This window comes from Eschscholzia californica, unplaced genomic scaffold (assembly GCF_041429995.1).
Source record: "Eschscholzia californica isolate CP2 unplaced genomic scaffold, dmEscCali1.0.p SCAF_1, whole genome shotgun sequence".
In the NCBI taxonomy this organism is placed as follows: domain Eukaryota; kingdom Viridiplantae; phylum Streptophyta; class Magnoliopsida; order Ranunculales; family Papaveraceae; genus Eschscholzia; species Eschscholzia californica.
In genome coordinates this window covers 13,052,820-13,067,736 of record NW_028238198.1, presented here as the reverse complement: position 1 = coordinate 13,067,736, position 14,917 = coordinate 13,052,820, and the positions used below count along the sequence as shown (strand labels likewise).

Below are 14,917 nucleotides of genomic sequence, written 5' to 3'. Positions count from 1 at the left end.
TACTAAATAGACATATGTGTGTGCATCACATTATAATAAGAAAGAGTTCTTGGAATACTGGAACTGTTAATTTATTAAACAGATGGGGTTCCTGGAGTGTTGATCCCGTTAATAATTAGAAAAAGAAGTATCAAAAGATGGTAACTGTTATAAATCTTTGATTTATGGTGGATGACCACCACACTTTGGTAACTCCCACCACCATAAGTTCTCCACCATTATTTGTATTCAAGCACCATTGATTATATGTAACTCTTGTATTAGATATGTAACTCTTCAAAGGCCTATATAAAGAGGTCTCTAGCTAATGTAGCAATGTACTAAACTAGTGTACCAATGTACCTAATATACCAATATATCAAAGTAGAGAAATCATCTACAAACATATGAATACAAATCAAGTTCTTGTCTCTATCTCTTGGTCTATATATTTCCATTATCTTTCTTCTTCCCTCCTTTATTTTTCACAACACGTTATCAGCACGAATTGCTCTATGCTTAAAGGGAAGAAGAAATTATTCACTCCTTGATCAAGTTATAAGCAAATAAAAGATTGGTAAGTTTGGTCAATTATGATTGGTAAGTTAAAAGGTATTTGAACCTTTCTTTGTGGAATTTACAAACTATTCATTCTTATTTATCGCTAACCATTTATTTTATTGTTGCTAAGAAATATTGAATCATATGAGAAGGATATGAGAATTGCATACATGCTAATAATGAAATAATTAACATTGCGATCAAATATGAACGTTAATGTGATTCATTCGATGGTAAGGTCAAGGTAAGTTATGATTTAAAAAGGAATTGGTATTACTTTCATAACTAATGTTTATTTTTGTATGAACATATCATAAGTGCATACTTTGGTTTGCTAAAGAAGATTTCTCCGACGAGGAAACTCAACCACCAAAATTTGATTAAGATCAAACTGAATCATCTTTTTGTATATGAGGTTACCAAACCTGAAGTTTGGTGTATATACTTCTTCAAATCTAGAAAATTCTAAAAGAATTACTAGAGTAAATAATCTCTAAGGATGAAAAGATATATCCCTATGAGTTGATTAATTGTCAACAAAAAGGGTAAATCCTTGGAAATCAAATTTACCTACACATTCCTGAAGAATGACAAGTACTGGTATTTCAGTATTGGAATTATTTTCCACTGATTATTAAAGGATTATAATTAAACGGTGGTAAGAAAAATCCTACACCGAGTTCATATTGGAAATGGAGTAACAAAATTGAGAATCTCATTTTACTATACCAACATATAGTTTGATTAAATTTGACAAAGCTCTTCATCGTGGAATGTAATCAATTTTTGTGAAACTCATCATATATTAAGTCGAAATCCAGAATATCTATTCAGGTGATGATGATATTTTCTTACGTGTCTGTAGACAGTGATGAGTTGTAAATTCCTGACAAATAAAATTGTTTGATTATCATATTTCATATTACACCTGAAGTTGTAATAACCAAAGAGAAAGTGATGATGGATTTAATAAATAAAATAAAATAAAATCACATGAAGATGATATATCTCACATGTAATTAATTACACCCGAAGTTGTGATATTATAACAAATTGCTCACACCTGAAGCTGTGATCAGATAGTAATTTTTGTCTAACGGAAAATATGATATGAAAATAAAAATCAAATTTGCCTAAAGCTATTGATTTTTTCTTCGTCTTTGTCACATCCTTAAAGTATGTGCTCATAAATAAGACGGAAATCTATCGACATTAGGGGGAGGAAGTCCTATATTCAATGTCGTAAAATACTTGAAAATGATCGAGTTTCTCTAATTTGGAATCAATATACGGAAAACTTGCTACCTCGAGATATTAATATTTTTCAGAGCTTAATATGCTTATATCCAGATAAAGGTAATGCAAAATGATCAGAGTTGATCAAAGTGACATATACTCTTTGATACTGAAGGAATAATTTTTCCTCCTGAAGAGGCTATAAAATTATAAGCAAATGTGAATCATATTCCTAATAAAATCTTCAGATAAGGATATGTCTAGAAAGATACATCAATCTTTTACTTAGACACATATATGAGATCACTGAACTATGTATGCTGTGAAAATTTGAAAAATCAAATAAATCATTTCAGACGATGTATTTCTGAATATAGTAGCTATTGGGAGCATATTGATCCGGAATTACTCTAAGTAATATTGGTCAACTTTTGACGAGATACTTCATTACTTGTGGATTTTCTTACAAAATAATTAAGTCTTCGGACATGAAGTCGAAACACCAATTAAGAATTACCCCGAAGGTAATAAAGTAGACATGTGTAAGAAATGTCCTTTAGTCTATAAAGGATTTGACGCCCACTTATAAAATTTCAATATGAATTACAAATCTCCGAATTATATTATGAAATATTTATAAATCATATTGTGACTCCTGAAGAGTTTATCAAAGTTTGACAGTAGAGTATTGAAAAAGATTATTCGAGTAAAGAAAATCTTGAAAATGAACATATTCTGAATTACTAAAAGGCTATAAGCTTCAAAGCAACTCATATTGTCTTAACTTATCATTGTCATGGAAATTCAGGTCAGAAGTACCTAATATAGTACAGACAATACATTATGTGTGTTGTAATGTGGTTTTAGAAAACAACCATCATTCATATAAAAAATGTCAATCGCGTTGTACTCTTTTTCCTTCGTCAAAGTTTTGTCCCATCGGGTTTTCCTTGTCAAGGTTTTAACGAGGCAACTATGCGTATTGAATATTGTTATAATTTGTTTAAAAGTTGTAGTCTGTTTTCCTTCGTTCAGGTTTTGTCCCGTGAGATTTTCCTGACAAGGTTTTGGCGAGACAACTGGTCATCGAATGATGAGTTTAACACCTATTATGTGTGTGAGGTGGATTGTGCATGAAATTTATAATCACATTGAAATGTGATTAGTTCATTGATTTCACAAAATATTATAATTATCTTATCAATGTATATGACAAATACGAATCACTAGAAAGTGAGTTCAACTGAAATCCCTGAAGGATTTAATAAGCTTCAATCTAAAGTATGTATAAAGTTAAAGCATTATATGAATGCCACTTGAAATGTCAAATGCTGCTTGTTATATTTTTGTGTATATATATCAAAAGGAATTTGATGATAAAAGTTGACCAATGCCCTCAACCTTCATGAGGGGGAGCAAGTTTATAAAGACACTGTATACTACATTTTTATACTGTACTCTTTTTCCTTCGTTAAGATTTTTTTCCCACGGGGTTTTTCTTAACAAGGTTTTAATGAGGCAGATTATGTGTACATAAAAGATGTACATGAACAAAGAATTTGTACTCTTTTTCCTTCACTATGGTTTTGTCCCATTGGGTTTTCCTAGTAAGGTTTTAATGAGGCAATATCTGATGTGGTGGACATCCAGGGGGAGTGTTATAAATCTTTGATTTATGGTGGATGACCACCACACTTTGGTAACTCCCACCACCATAAGTTCTCCACCATTATTTGTATTCAAGCACCATTGATTATATGTAACTCTTGTATTAGATATGTAACTCTTCAAAGGCCTATATAAAGAGGTCTCTAGCTAATGTAGCAATGTACTAAACTAGTGTACCAATGTACCTAATATACCAATATATCAAAGTAGAGAAATCATCTACAAACATACGAATACAAATCAAGTTCTTGTCTCTATCTCTTGGTCTATATATTTCCATTATCTTTCTTCTTCCCTCCTTTATTTTTCACAACAGTAACAACCCGCCTATTGACATATTCATTAAAAAAGAAGTATCACAAGATGGTAACAAGCTGCATGTTGACATATTCACTGGAAACGAAGTATCAGATGATGGTAACAACCTACCTGTTGACATATTCATTCGAAAAGATGTATCAGAAGATGGTATCTAGGGGTGAAACTGAAGAGCGCGAACACCGAACCAGACCAGACCGAAAAAAACCGGACCAAAAAATCGTGCTTTGGAATGGTCGGTCTTTTTTTTTATTGAAATGGTCTTTAAGTCTGGTTCGGTTTTTTTTTTCTGACAAACCCGTGGGACTCAAACCGGACCCGAGTAAATGATATATAATTAAGAAGTGGGACCGAACTTTTTGAGATTGAAATATATATATATATATATATATATATATATATATATAATAAAGAATTTGAAAGTTCCGTGTTACCTGAAATTGATGTTGGTATTACTTAATCTTAACGTTGGATTCATTTCTCAATTAAATTGAGTTTCCGAAATTTGAAGAATTTAAATTGGGAGAAATTTGAGAAAATAAATTGAGAACTTACCAGCCAATCTATACACTTTTAAAAAGAGACAACCAGGTTATACAACAAGACTTCAATTTTAGAACAATTAATTCATTATACAACAACACATTGTTAATATTTGGTTAAATTAAGTCTAGACCGAAAACCAGACCGAAAGACCAATTTCTAAATGGACGGTTTATTTTATTTTGTACAGATTTTTGATCAATTTTTTTACATAAAAAAAACCAGACCTTTTTAATAAGTACCCGTTCAAATATGTCAAAAAATTAGTCCACCCGAACCGATCACCCCTAATGGTAACAACCTGTCTGTTGGCATATTCATTATAAAAGAAGTATCAGAAGATGGTGACAACATGTCTGTTGACATATTCATTAGAAAATAAGTATCAGAAGATGGTAACAACCTGCATGTTGACATATTCATTAGAAAAAAAGTATCAGAAGTTGTTGACATATTCATTAGAAAATAAGTATCAGAAGATAGTAAACACTTGCCTGTTGACATATTCATTAGAAAATAAGTATCAGAAGATGGTAAACACTTGCCCTCGAACTGGATAACAAAGGATTTCTCGAACTGCACCTGTTTGGGATCATTTTGCCTTTTCAAATCCTAAATTCAGTTACTGCTTACAAATCACTCTATAACTCCACTTGAAATCAATTCAGAACTGATGATAACATTTTTCAAGAGTTGAAACACTTCGAAAAATTTTCAAAAATTAGATCAAAGAAAAAATCATCAAAAAAAATTGGGATTTTAGAACGGATCTTTAAATATATATTTGGTCACTTTCTTCAAAAAACGAACTACTTATAATACCGGTCCAGAAACACAATAAAATAAAGAGTTTTAAAGCCGAGAGTTTGAAAGAGAAATCGAAATAGAAATGGAGAAGTAAAAGTCTTGGTGCTTATTTTAAGATGAGGGTGCTTATAGACAAAAATGTACTTTGAAGGAGTAGCTAATAGATTGGGTTGCTAATGGCAAAAAAGCTTATCGCCTATAGTAAAACTTCATCTTCTTTTCTTCATGGGAGAATTACTAAAACCCCCGTGTTTTTAAAAGCTCGTTATATAAATCCCCATGTTTCTTTTATAATTACATATATCCCAATGTTCTGTTATTTTTAACGGAAAATCTAAGTTAGTTGAAGTGTAATTACTTATATGCCCATTTGTTAAAGAGTTATTTCCCAAATAACCTCCAACTTTGTGACCAGCTTCCTGCCTAGTCTCCTACTTTGTCAAAAATACCAGATGACCCCCTTTTTTAGATTTCGTTATAACACCGTTAACTAGTCATCATCTCTCTCTCCTCCATCTTATCTCTTCTCTCCGCTACCTCATCATCTTCTCCGACGAAAGCCGTCGGACGACGACTTTCAAACATAAAAAAAATAATATAATATTTTTTCTTATTTTCTCTCTCCTCCCTCTCTCTAAATTTTTAAAAAAAAAAACTCTCCTCGCTCTTTCTAGATCTGGTGAACCAGATTTTGTAAGTCTTAAATCAACAAAAACAACAACCCTTTCTTCTTCTCTAACTTTTCTAACATGGATTTCTTCCATTTTTCTTAAGGCATAACGAATTTCACCAAAAATTTTCATTTTGGAATTCAGTTCAAAAGAACTCAGCTCAGATTATCGAAGTTTTGCTTGTGATATTAGAATTGTTAACTATTTTCCTCTTAGGAATAAACTAATCTTGATAAAACATAATTCACTATAGTAGAATACATAAATAGCTTACTACTTGCGAGGAGGATTAACATTTACAAACCCTAACAAAATTAAGCCTAGAAAAGAGTATACTTCTTCTATTGAACCCACTTTCAAGTCAATCACAAGGATCACAAACCACTGATTACCCATTCAACAAATATTTACCATTACCCATTAATTGAGGGGTTTAACCAAATTTCATAATTTCTTCTCCATCCCCTAAAATTGATCAAATCAATCATCTACCCAAGTCAAATGAATGAAAGAAACATAATTCAAAGAAAATGAAAGTTGAATCAGAAAAGTGAAATACCCACATCAAGAAAAGCAGCATCCAAGTAAGAGACATTGATTTCAACAGAAACACCACTAGTATGAGCTCCAGTAGTGAAAATTACAGCAGACCCTAATATATCAATTAGTGAAGCAGTTGCTCCTCCATGTAAGAAATTCCCAGAATTCTAATCAATCAAGAAAAATGGAAGAAACCCATGTTAGAAAAGTTAGAGAAGAAGAAAGGGTTGTTGTTTTTGTTGACTTAAGACTTACAAGATGTGGTTCACCAGATCTAGAGAGAGAGAGGAGAGTTTTTTTTTAAAAGTTTTTTTTAGAGAGAGAGAGGAGAGAGAATTTTTTTTCTTTTTTAAAATTTATTTATGTTTGAATGTCACCGCCGGAAAAATGGCCGCCCGGCGACCTTCGCCGGAGAAGATGACTAGGTGGCGAGAAGATGAGTTGGCAGAGAGGAGAGATAGATGATGACTAGTTAACGGTGTTATAACGGAATCTGAAAAAAGGGGTCATCTGGGTATTTTGTATAAAGTAGGGGGCTAGGCAGGAAGCTAGTCACAAAGTTGGGGGCCATTTGGGAAATAACCCTTTGCTAAATACTAACCAAGGTTTCTGAAACCAAAAAGTTGGGGTGCCTTCGATAGGATGCACAGGTGTTTATAACACCAACCTTTCTTCTCCCCCACTCGATGAACCGAGCAACTCCAAAGTCTGATGGCATCTCCAGATACTCTCTCTCTCTCTAGCAGTGATTGATTCGAACTACCAGCGTACCAGGTACTCTCCCTCTCTCTGTTGTACTCTATTAGAACTAGTGATTGGACTTCTTCAATACGTAAATCAGATGGATGTATTACAAATTTGCTTCTTCTCAAGTTCTCAACCTAAAACAATGGTGAAACAGGGAATCATAAAACAGAAATTCAATTTGTCTTGATAAACTAATTAGTAGATCTTTTAAGTTCCACATTTACTTGGATTTTATGATTTATCTGAAACTGAGATCACCTATGGTGAAACAAGGAATGAGAAAACAGAGATCATGTAAACCCTAATTCTCAAGCAAACCCTTGTTATGAAAATAAGATAAACTCAATTATAAACTATTTAACATTTTAACAAAGGGTTTGCACAAAGTTAAATATTTTATTGAGAATCCCAAAATGCTACTTGTTTCTGATTATTATGTATAGAGAATCAAAAGAAAAACCTAAATTCAAACTTCATTAGTAGTCCTCCATTAGAGAACATGAATACCATAAATCAATTCTTGAACAACCCAGAACTAGAATCACCTGAAACCCAATGAAAAACCTATTTGTTTCAAATAATACCACCACAAATCCCCAAAACCATCGACAAACTAAACAACCAATCCAGAAAAAAAAAATATAATTCTCAGAAAAACAAAAACCCAGAAAAATAGAAGTGATGAAGACTATTTTTTGCTGAAACAAGTGATGAAGACTAAGGGGATCGGCTATAATTAAAGAACAAGATTCATTTTTGAAGAATTATAGTTGAACTTACCAGTTACATGTTCATTGGACTGTCCTAACCTAAATGGGTCATGTTAAAAAAACAGTCAAAAAACGACCATATTTTGGTTCCATCTTGTCCCTTCATTTTGAAAACCTGGTGTAATATGTAAATGAGTTAGTAAAAATGGTGTAAAACGAAAAGAGGCAAGAAAGTAATATTCAAAATTTTAAAGTTAAATCTAACAAAACATGGGGATAAGAGCTTTTCAAAACACGGGGTTTTAGTAATTCTCCCTTGCTTCATTTTTTCTAATTTCTCCCAAAATTTTCTCTAAACAGGAAATGGCGACGACGGCGGAGGAGGCAGAACCAGTCTACTATCCCTTGATCGATCCAACTGTATTTGATCTAGTTGTTGTGGGAACTGGACTACCGGAATCCATTATAGCAGCCGCCGCTTCCACAGCTGGTAAAACAGTTCTCCACCTAGACTCCAATTCTTTCTATGGTTCCCACTTCTCTTCTCTCTCCCTCAACTCCTTCACTTCATTTCTCCTTGACGATGTTGATTATGTCTCCGTTGACCTAAAACCTCGGTCCCTTTACTCTGACATTGAGATATCTAGTTTAGAAGAAGATCAGATAGAACTGTTTAAAAAAATCAGCTTGGATATCTCCGGTCCTAGGGTTTTGTTATGTGCTGATTCTGCAGTGAAATTGTTATTGAATTCGGGTGCTAGTCATCACGTTGAGTTCAAAAGTGTAGACGCTAGCTTCGTCTATGGTTCCGATGGGCAGTTATCTAGTGTGCCTGATTCCCGATCTGCAATTTTTAAGGATAAGACTCTTGGTTTGATAGAGAAGAATCAGTTGAAGAAGTTCTTTAATCTTGTACAAGATCATTTTAGTAATGGTGGATCTGAAGGAGAAGAGGACGATGAATTGAAGAAGACGGGCACTAGCAACCGAATATCTGATGAGGATTTGGAGACCCCATTTGTCGAATTTTTGAGAAAACAACGGTTACCCCCCAAGATTAAATCGTATGGCTCTTCATTCGCCTTTCTTATTTCTGTTTGTATGATAAAAATCTTATCTTTTGTGCTTGAAATTGCTTGCATTTAATACTAATTCTTTCATTAACTTACCGGCATTAGAATGAGTAAAATTTGAGGTTTTGATCATCTTAGGATAGCTTGAACTCCGTTAAAACCTTAGTATGCTAATGTGAAGGTTGCAAATGTCTCCCTTGAATGTACTAAAGTTTTTGCTGAAGTCAGGTTCAGAGATATGAGCAGCGTCACTATGTTTTAGGATTTAGGGTTCTATTGCTCATGTAGATTTCTCCTTCATTCTTAATTCCATGTTATTATTGAACCTTCGATACTTGATTTTCTTTGATGTAATTCTAATAGTTTGTGCTAATAATTCCATTGTAGAATTATTCTATATGCGATAGCAATGGCAGACTATGACCAAGAGACGGCCGAGTTCTCTGAGAACTTACTCAAGACGAAAGATGGAATTGAACGCTTAGCCCTTTTCCACTCCTCGGTTGGCATGTAAGCTCAACATTAATATATACATTTATTATTTTCCTATAACTTTCTTATTTGACATATCACACGAGAAAAGTGATCTTTATGCAAATCAACCTCACTTTTTTTTGTTCTTTTTTGCCTAGGAATTCGAATTTCAAAATATCCTAATATGTTAATTGTTATATTCTTAATTACTTAACACTGCTATCAGGTTTACCAATGCGCTAGGGGCAATGATTTATCCTATATATGGGCAAGGTGAACTGCCACAAGCTTTTTGCCGCTGTGCAGCTGTTAAAGGTGCCCTTTATGTAAGTATCTTCTGCGGTAATTTGGACCTGTTTCCGTAGTTTCTTTCGGACCACCATTAATAATGTCTTTGCTTTATAAACTTAAGTTATGTACTTAACTTGAAATGCTAATATCATTTTGCACAGGTCCTGCGCATGCCAGTGACAGCTTTGCTTTTGTCCAAGGTATGCGAAATATGCAATATTCTGTTTGTTTTGGGGCAGCTTCCTTTTTAGTTTCAGTTAAAGCCTCATGCCAAAGCTTTTTTTTTTTGATGAAATTCATGCCAAAGCTGTTAGAGAAGTAAGTTGCACAGTAACAAATGACTTAATTTTAGGAACATAATTGAGAAATCCGATCCAGGTCAATCAATAGTAGTGTAGGTATGCAGGACGGAAGCAATATTCTGTCAGTTGGTTTCTATTTGGAATCAGTGTCATTTCTTCCACAATATGCATAAGATTATGACTATGGCCTAATTCCTTTCATCTCTCCTCCTAAAGTGTGTCCGTCTATAGGTCTTGTCACGAACCTGTAGTCATGCATCACTCTTATTTCTACTAGGTAATTTCTGGTAGAAGCATGAGTCAGAACTATATGCGGGTTGTTTATCCTTCGAATATCCATAATGCATCTTATGTTTATGTAGGTCAAGTATCATCGTACAACTTAGGCAAGATAATACATTGTTATATGTTGGTGTGCACATGAAATTAAAGCTTCTACACTTTTTTTTGTAGTAGTTGAAGACAATTTGCTTCTATACACCTAGTAAAAGTAGATTACAACAAAACCTATTGCACTCGCAGTGGAAAACATTGAGAATTTGTTCTACATAGTAATTGTGTAGTTGACTTTATCTGGCGATGTAGACCATGAACTAGAAACTGTAATGGTGGAAAATGAAAATACTGGTTGGAATAAATTTAGGTGCGTGAAAATAGAGTTAATTTAAGCATAAGCATTTTGGGATGCGTCACTAAAGAGGCAAGCAATCATATTCAGTTCAATAGCTAAAATTGTCTTATAATGCCTTCTCTTATGTCCATTGCAGACAGAAACACATTAGAATATTTTGTCTTCCTAGAAATTTTTCGAGGAATGAAAAGTTTTAGGAGTAAATACAAATTAAGAGGGCCAAATGTATCAACAGTCAACACTAGTTATTCTTCCGTTTCACCGTCATCCACATGCGATAAACATAGCTGTTTGCAATTTGTTTTCTGTTGGAGTCATATATATTTGTTCGGTGCAACTTTTTCCTCTCTCCTTCTTTCATCATAGTCTTACACCTTGTTATTCTATAACTATCACGTGCTTTTTTTCCGTTTAGTTTAAACTTCAAAGCATAGTTGCTACATGTGTTTAGCACCAAAGTCTTTATCAATGCAGGAAACTGGGCAATACAAAGGTGTTAGATTGGCTTCTGGTCAGGAGATATCCAGCCAGCATGTAGTAATGAGCCCCTCATTTATTATTCCGTCACCAGCAGTCTTGACTCCAGCCCAAGATTCCCTGATGGTAAGCTCTGCTGGTGATAATCAAGCAGCTGGTAAATCAAAAGTTGCTAGAGGAATATGCATCACACGGGGTTCTATAAAGCAAGATTCAAACCTGCTGGTGACATTTCCTCCTAGATGTAAGATTTGTGCCTTCCATTACCTATTTTGTGTTTGAAAACTGTGAATACTGAGTCTGTGTTGCACAGTCCGCCTTTTTAAAAACACTGTAATTTGTAATCTTTTTCTTTTTCATTTGGACGAATCTTGATTGATTTGAATATCTGTCCAGCTTTATATCCTGAACAGGTCTGCTCAGTCCGAGCTCTGCAGTTAGGGAGCAATGTAGCTGTTTGTCCATCAGGCTTGTAAGTTTACCTATCTAGTTATCTCTGAAAATTAAATTCCCTTTCTTCTTCTTGTTTTTCATATCATTTCTTTTTCCTTGTCTTTTTTATTGATTTTTATTTTAATTTGTTTGTCTAAAAGTTTATCTTTCGGTAAACACATCAGTTTTGTCATCTACCATTAATAAACATTATGCAAAGTTGAAGACTGCTAAGGCTGAATGTTTACCATCTGACTCGGAAAGAAAAAAAATGATTTCTTTAGTGTGCCAGGAAATTGTGCAAGTAGTTATATTCGATGTTATGCTCTGATGGTGTCTATTTAAGTTTTTTACTTCATTGTATGAATTATTAGTAACTAGCTCACTTGAATTTGTCGTAGATAGGTATGCTAATTAAAAGTTTCATGCATTGCTGCAAATATTATCACCATCTTTTGTAATAACAAAGAATTGGCTCATATGGACCTGAGTAGACAGCATGAATGTATAACTTAAAATATTTGAGCTATATCAAGAAGAGCTTGTATCACCCATACCGTATGAACAATCCAAGGACATGGGGAGGTCAAACTTATCGATTCAATATCCACAAGTTTCTGATCTTCTAGTCCTTTCTGGAAAACATTAATAATTTGGGTTTGAGCTACACACGAAGTATCCTACTGAATGAGATAGGGATCTTTTATAGGAAAGCAACGTGAGACAAGTTCTTAGGCTGTCGAATTCTAATCTATAGCAGCAGTCACTCTTTTCCTCTTCTCTCGAGGTGTTTGTTAGAGAGTAAATAAACCCTTGTTCCTCTTTTAATCTTTGAGCGACTTTTTTTAATCTTAGGTTGTAGTTTGTTTCTGAATAGATAGATTGCCTATTCAGTCTATCCCAACACTAACTACCATAATTATGTCTTGCTACTCAGGTTTGTATTATATCTTTCGACTTTATGTGATGATGCCACTCAAGGGAAAAAGTCACTGCATGCGGCCATAGATGCTCTTCTCGCGTGTCCTCCATCTGAAAACCCTGAAAACAGCACCTCAGAACAAGCTGGAAGTATAGAAGTCAGACCCACTTTATTGTGGAAGGCCACCTATCTCCAGGAGCTATTAAAGGTACATTCCAATTCCGACTGTTGTTCTTTGGATGTTTTGTAGATCATAGGAAGAAGGTCTTTTACCAACAACCCCTCAACTTACTACGGTGTGAGAATTGAGATATATGTGATTTTGATGCCATTTCGATTCAATCAGGGAATGCTCTTCCTTTCTTCTACTACTAGAAATACCAGCATTTTGCTGTTTACCACTATTGTCTTTGTAGATATGTTTAATTCCTGTAAGTTCCTTGTAAAAATATGTTATCATACTATTGGTCTCTATAATGGAAACTGTCCAATTAATTGCTCTCATCCCCATTGTCAAGACTCAAAATGAAGATGACCACTATTTCTCCACATTTTGTTGAAAACCGAAAATGATGTGGAGAGCTTCTCAAATAACTCAAATAATACCTAGATACTGTGTACCCTTGGAATACAGCAACAGGATGTCGCTTGCATGTCTCTGATCATGTAGGGTTTTTGTACTACATTTGATGCTCATGTATTAGTTTATAACTATGTTGTAAATGATATCTGAGGTTTCATGTGCCTATGGCCCTTATATATTTATATATGTATGTATCTGTGTGTGTGTGTGTGTGTGTGTGTGTGTGTGTGTCATTGAAAGTGTAAAGTTGAAGAGTTTCAGTTCCCTTGTGTGTGTGGTTTTTTAGAAATACCAGCATTTTTCCGTTTACCACTAATGTCTTTGTAGATATGTTTAATTCGTGTAGTCCAAATTTCAGGGTTCATGCGGAGGCGGAGTCATCTCGTGCCCAACGCCAGACGGGAATTTGGATTACAGAGATATCTTAGACTCAAGTGAGAAGGTATTTTCTTTTCTACCAACTTTAAGAACAACTCCATATCTGAATTTCCTCTTTTCCTACTTCATATTCGATTAGAAGACGTTCCTTTGGAGAAGGAATATTTCCACTGTCACAATATATCTCCACTTCATAATTGGGGCTCTACGTGACCTTAATTTCTTCTTTCCCCTCCTCTCTCTTTTGTCTTCCTTGTTACCTTTCTCATAGTATACGTTGTCTTGGAAGAAAGAGAAAATTGTTTATGCATTTCCAAACTGTTTCATTACGATTTAGTGAACTATGTTACTACTACATTCTTAACTCGTGATACAACATGGTCCTCTTTATTTTTCCATATTCAAATCCAGAACTTTGATACTGACATTGAGTTTTGGGGTTATGATCACAGTTGTTTCACAAGATTTATGATGAAGAATTCTTCCCCGCGGCAAAAGCTTCCGAAAATCCTGAAGATGAAGACGAGGGTTTGGTGGATTAGATTTTAAGGAGAAATGATTCTGAATTCCAGAGACAGTTGCATTTCTGCTTCGCTGTGGAAGCTTTTGAGTTCTGGTTTTGTAATGAAAGATTCCATCAGACTTCACAATCATCCAGTACAAGAAGATCAATCATATGCTAAACTGCAAGTTTTCATTTGTTTCTTACTTTTATTTTTCATTTACATGAAATTTAGATCACAATGTACAGATATCATCAAGAGCTTCTTGATTCTCATTAGACCTTGTTTATACCTTTCAGATCGTGCTGAACGAGACTCATTAGATCTTGTATAACCCTTCGCCCCTTCAGATTGCATCGTCTTACTTGAACGGTCGTTTAGTATTCTTTTTTATTCGCTTGCATACGTCATAAGAATGGGTTATCCGCATAACTGTCCTAAATCAAAGAAACTTCCTCCCAGAAATAGTTGATAAGAAAAGAAAGGATAAGAACTTGTCCAATGACAACCTTTCGCAGAAAGTTTCTAAATCAAAGATTTCAATGTATAAGATTTAAAAACTCAAAATGAAATCTAGTAAAGACAAAATCTTTCATATGTGAAGTATGGATACTTGGATTTAACCTATTTCCCCAAACGGAACCACAACAGAGTGAACACCAAACACCATGAAAAAGCTAAGCAGCCCAAGCATCAACATTCATAATTGATCAACGGAATGACAGTTCTGTCACATTCTAAATAATTTAAAAGCGAAATCAGAACACGGATTTTCCCTACCTATTGAAGGTCCTTTTAACTCCGGGGAAGTTGCCCTAGGGAGAATCATAAGATAACAAGAGTTGGGTTAACTCCTTGTCCATGAACAAATACAATCTATTACATGCCTAATTCAAATTTTTAGGCTTAGGGTTTGTGATAATAGTCCTCCTACATGGGAGAAAAGGGCGATCTTGCAACCATGAATAAAATGTCTAGGTCCTCTCCACTCATTGACAATTGATTTTGAGTTGGATGACCACAAACTTAACATGGTACCAAAGCTAGGCCCGCACGGCCGCACATGATAGG

At 34.3% G+C, this 14,917-nt stretch overlaps 1 protein-coding gene across 2 annotated transcripts; it reads left to right on the top strand.

Annotated features, from left to right (window-relative positions):
• The first annotated feature begins 6,945 nt into the window (after positions 1–6,945).
• On the top strand, positions 6,946–14,216 carry REP (Rab escort protein). Of its 2 annotated transcripts, none has more exons than XM_086644766.1 (10): positions 6,946–7,090; positions 8,141–8,844; positions 9,241–9,363; positions 9,554–9,653; positions 9,780–9,818; positions 11,026–11,272; positions 11,425–11,500; positions 12,398–12,590; positions 13,324–13,407; positions 13,796–14,216. In XM_086644766.1, exons 2-10 carry the CDS (start codon positions 8,144–8,146, stop codon positions 13,883–13,885), a joined length of 1,653 nt encoding a protein of 550 aa, XP_086500892.1. In that variant the 5' UTR covers positions 6,946–7,090; positions 8,141–8,143; the 3' UTR covers positions 13,886–14,216. The 2 variants fall into 2 exon arrangements, with proteins under 2 accessions (XP_086500892.1, XP_086500883.1); XM_086644757.1 differs by having other exon boundaries at positions 6,949–7,097.
• Positions 14,217–14,917: the final 701 nt, after the last annotated feature.

Excerpts from the sequence above, each read along its gene's own strand:
- REP (XM_086644766.1), top strand. The coding sequence starts at position 8,144 with ATGGCGACGACGGCGGAGGAGGCAGAACCAGTCTACTATCCCTTGATC. Across the intron at positions 8,845-9,240 it reads TTACCCCCCAAGATTAAATC|AATTATTCTATATGCGATAG; the intron begins GTATGGCTCTTC and ends ATTCCATTGTAG. Across the intron at positions 11,501-12,397 it reads GCTGTTTGTCCATCAGGCTT|GTTTGTATTATATCTTTCGA; the intron begins GTAAGTTTACCT and ends CTTGCTACTCAG.